The sequence below is a fragment of the Glycine max genome, chromosome 8 (genome assembly GCF_000004515.6).
Source record: "Glycine max cultivar Williams 82 chromosome 8, Glycine_max_v4.0, whole genome shotgun sequence".
Taxonomy (NCBI): domain Eukaryota; kingdom Viridiplantae; phylum Streptophyta; class Magnoliopsida; order Fabales; family Fabaceae; genus Glycine; species Glycine max.
This window is the reverse complement of record NC_038244.2, coordinates 39,046,604-39,048,284: the sequence shown is the minus strand read 5'-3', so window position 1 is coordinate 39,048,284 and position 1,681 is coordinate 39,046,604. Positions and strand designations below refer to the sequence as shown.

The 1,681-nt window shown below is 31.7% G+C and overlaps 1 protein-coding gene across 1 annotated transcript; it reads left to right on the top strand.

Annotated features, from left to right (window-relative positions):
- The first annotated feature begins 561 nt into the window (after positions 1-561).
- LOC102668895 (uncharacterized) lies at positions 562-1,374 on the top strand. Its single transcript, XM_006586481.1, has one exon. It carries the CDS (start codon positions 562-564, stop codon positions 1,372-1,374), a length of 813 nt encoding a protein of 270 aa, XP_006586544.1.
- The last annotated feature ends 307 nt before the right edge of the window (positions 1,375-1,681 follow it).

Genomic DNA, 1,681 nt, shown 5'->3' with positions numbered 1-1,681 from the left:
TTGATATATTGACAAATATTCACATCAATAATTTGGACAAATATAAACTTTTTATTTTTTATTGTTAGTTCAACCTACATTTCTCTTAAAATGATATCTTTCAACTAAAAATTTAACGTGAAAGCTTATAATTGAGAAACAAACTTCAACTGACATCTTTAGTGAGAAGCAACAAGCGAGTTAACAAATTATTGAAAGTTACACTTTTGGTTAGGTTGTTATTATAATTTGTAAGTGTGGGTTACTAACACGTGAAACCATTGCAAAGTGAGAAAAACAGGAAACTAATTTACAACAAACCTTAGTCTATTATTATATCAACAAAATTAACTTTAGAAAAATACTACACAACTATTATAAAGGATAACTCACCAATTGTTGTGATAGTTCTCCTCATCCTCATTGTCTAACCACCTCCTTGAAATCTTTTAACCATCGCAATGTCATTTTAAAAGAGAAAAATAACCTCACATTTTATCACATGAATAAATTACTCTCATTTCTAATTTAATTATCATTTCATTTCATCTCATTAGACATTCATAAACTCTGATTAAAAGCATGAACAACATGCAGAATAAAACCTCAAGCATTAAGAAATTGAAAATGCATGCTTTATCTATTCTTCGAATGTCCCATTTGTTTCACAAATCTAATGACGTTGCTCCCATTCCTTCGATGCTCAACCAAAATTTCATAAGTGAAAATCAAATCCAAATTGACAAGGAAGAAAATTTTGAAGAGCAACAAGAGTTTAGTTTTCCAAACTTTTGTGCTCAAGGAACATTTACATTTGCCGATGACATCTTTGACAATGGCAAGATCCGTCCAAAATCTACTACTTTTGACCAATCTCTTATTTTTACCATCGTACAAGACAACGACACCTTGCATCTTCAACCACCATTGAAGAAGCTCTTTGTTGATAAGGAACTCAATGGTTTTTCCTCACAATCAAAAGGTACATCAAAAGGATCTTGCAACGAGACTTCACAAAAAATGACAATGGTTGAAGTTTTGACATTGAACAACCAATGCAAGAAGAGCAAATCCACAGGTTTCTCAAACACATGGAGACTACGGGAAGACATAAAGCTTCGAAGCATCAGTGATGGCAAGGACGCTTTTGTTCTCTTGAATCCTTCGGGGTCAATGCCTATGAAGTCCAACGAGGCAAAGGAAGAAATTGTTGTTTCAAAGAGAAAAAAGGGTGAGAAACGCAAAACAACTTTCTCACCTCATGAAAAGATTTACGTGATGAATAAAAAGAGGAAGGAAACCAATAAACGAAAGTCATTCTTGCCTTATAGGCAAAACTTGATTGGGGTCTTTGCCAACGTGAATGGATTTAGTAGGATCCTTAGTCCTTTTTGATATTCCAATTCTAAATTTTGTCAATAGTTACGAGTTGTTTTATCTGCTCATGATAAAATAATTTTATATGGGTTAATAATCTTTGTACAAAATATGGTGTTTACAACAAAATTGTGGTTTGCGGAATTTTTTTTTTGCTCTAAAAGAAAATAACAATTTCCAATTCCCTACAACATTAATATTTTTTGTAATCTTTAGTTATTTCATATCTACTTAATGTGGTGAACATTGTTTTGTTTTTTTGTTAGACATCTTTTTCCAGTTTTTTAAGAAAAGTAGTTTAGGTAGATCTTTTCTACGCATTATG